General features: G+C 63.2%; 1 protein-coding gene across 1 annotated transcript in view; it reads right to left on the minus strand.

Annotated features, from left to right (window-relative positions):
• RHTO_01236 (uncharacterized protein) overlaps nucleotides 1–1464 on the minus strand; it is a gene marked incomplete at both ends in the record, with an annotated part of 3442 nt that overhangs the window by 800 nt on the left and 1178 nt on the right. Inside the window, 5 exons of the mRNA XM_016414919.1 lie at nucleotides 15–147; nucleotides 311–403; nucleotides 467–490; nucleotides 552–617; nucleotides 684–801. Coding sequence (XP_016273140.1) covers nucleotides 15–147; nucleotides 311–403; nucleotides 467–490; nucleotides 552–617; nucleotides 684–801 — 434 coding nt within the window. The remainder of the gene's footprint in view (nucleotides 1–14; nucleotides 148–310; nucleotides 404–466; nucleotides 491–551; nucleotides 618–683; nucleotides 802–1464) is intronic.

Consider the following 1464-nt stretch of genomic DNA (forward strand, 5'->3'; position numbering starts at 1 on the left):
CCTTCGCCCTGAACTGCTTGTAGCAGAACTCCTCGTAGTAGAACTCCTGCGAGTTGACGTCCTTCTTGATACCGTCGGCGAGGAAGACGTTCGCGTGCTTGGCGTCCTGGAGGGCGACCTCCTTGGCGTAGCGGACGTGGAAGGCGGCTGCGAAGGGGGGCAGGCGGAGAGAGTCAGCAAGCGGTAGCGCGAGCGGCGAAAGGCGGGAAGAACGAGGCGAGAACGAGCGGAACAAGGGACGGAGGGAGGGATCGGGGGGAAACGAGGAGGACGAAAGGAAGGGAGGAACGGAGAAAAAGCGGGCACGCACAGACTTCGGCGTAAAGGTTGCGGTAGCAGATCTCCTTGAGCGAGACAGCAGCCTCGGCGACAGCGCCGGCCGAAGTCGAGGCGCCGATGAAGCCTGCGAGCGAGGCAGGACAGTGTCAGTAAGAGCGGGAAGCGAGAGGAGAGAAAGGGAACGCACCCCCTCCGAGGTTGGCGCCGTAGCCTGCGAGAAGAGCGAGCGGTCAATGCGAGGAGGAGCAAAAGAAGGAGCAGACGAGACGCACCTCCGCCGTAGCCGCCGTAGCCACCTTCGAGACCCTTGCCGCCGACGAGGCCCTTGCCGCCGTAGCCTGCGAGAGGAGGAAGAGGAGTGTCAATACGAGTGGAAGAGAGGGAGAAAGTGAGAGCGGACGCACCTCCGCCGTAGCCACCGACGAGTCCACCGTCAGCCGTCGGAGCGGCGAGAGCAGTCGAGGCGATAGCAGCGAGGATGAGAGTCTTGGTGAACATGTTGGTGATGTCGAAGGAGGGCGGCTGCGGGTAGTCGAGGAGCGGAGAGGGCGAGGAGTGCGGTGAGGAGGAGACGGAGGGAAGAGGAGCGAGCCGCTTTTAAGGGTCCTGTCCGCCTCGAGGGTGGGACGAGGCGAGTTGGAGCGCAGTCGCATGAAGGGAGGAAAAAGCTGCGGTGCGACGGGGAGGCGAGAGTATGCGCCTGAGCTTGGCGTGCATGGACTCGGGGTCGGTAGCACCGGTAGCACGGCGGGACTTGCGAAGAGGGAGCGGAGGGAGGAGGTGGGACGGGGCAACTTGGCGAGGAGGGCGTTCAAGAAGCTCGTTGGGAAAGTGTGCCAGGCTCAGGGCAGTCATAGCGCCTCGAGAGCGCAAGAAATGTGCCAATCCAGCGCAGCGCAAGGCGTCTCGAGTCGAGTGCAAGCGGAGGAGAGGCGACGAGCGATGAGGACAATTAAAGCAGGCGGGAGGAGCTTGGGGAGTGCGCTGCAGCATCGCAAGGCCTCGAGAGCAGGGCAAAAATGCCGGCGAGCGCTCGCAAGGCGTCAATCTCGATGCGAGTGGAAGGGAGGAGGCGAAGAGGGAAAGCTGCTCGCGTCTCTCTCTCTCTCGCCTTCGCTGCGCGGAGTGCGTCAAAGTCGTTCTCTTTTCAGCCGCAAGGAAGAGGAAGAGCGAATGGGGCGAAGG

The sequence above is a fragment of the Rhodotorula toruloides genome (genome assembly GCF_000320785.1).
Source record: "Rhodotorula toruloides NP11 unplaced genomic scaffold Scaffold12, whole genome shotgun sequence".
Lineage (NCBI taxonomy): Eukaryota > Fungi > Basidiomycota > Microbotryomycetes > Sporidiobolales > Sporidiobolaceae > Rhodotorula > Rhodotorula toruloides.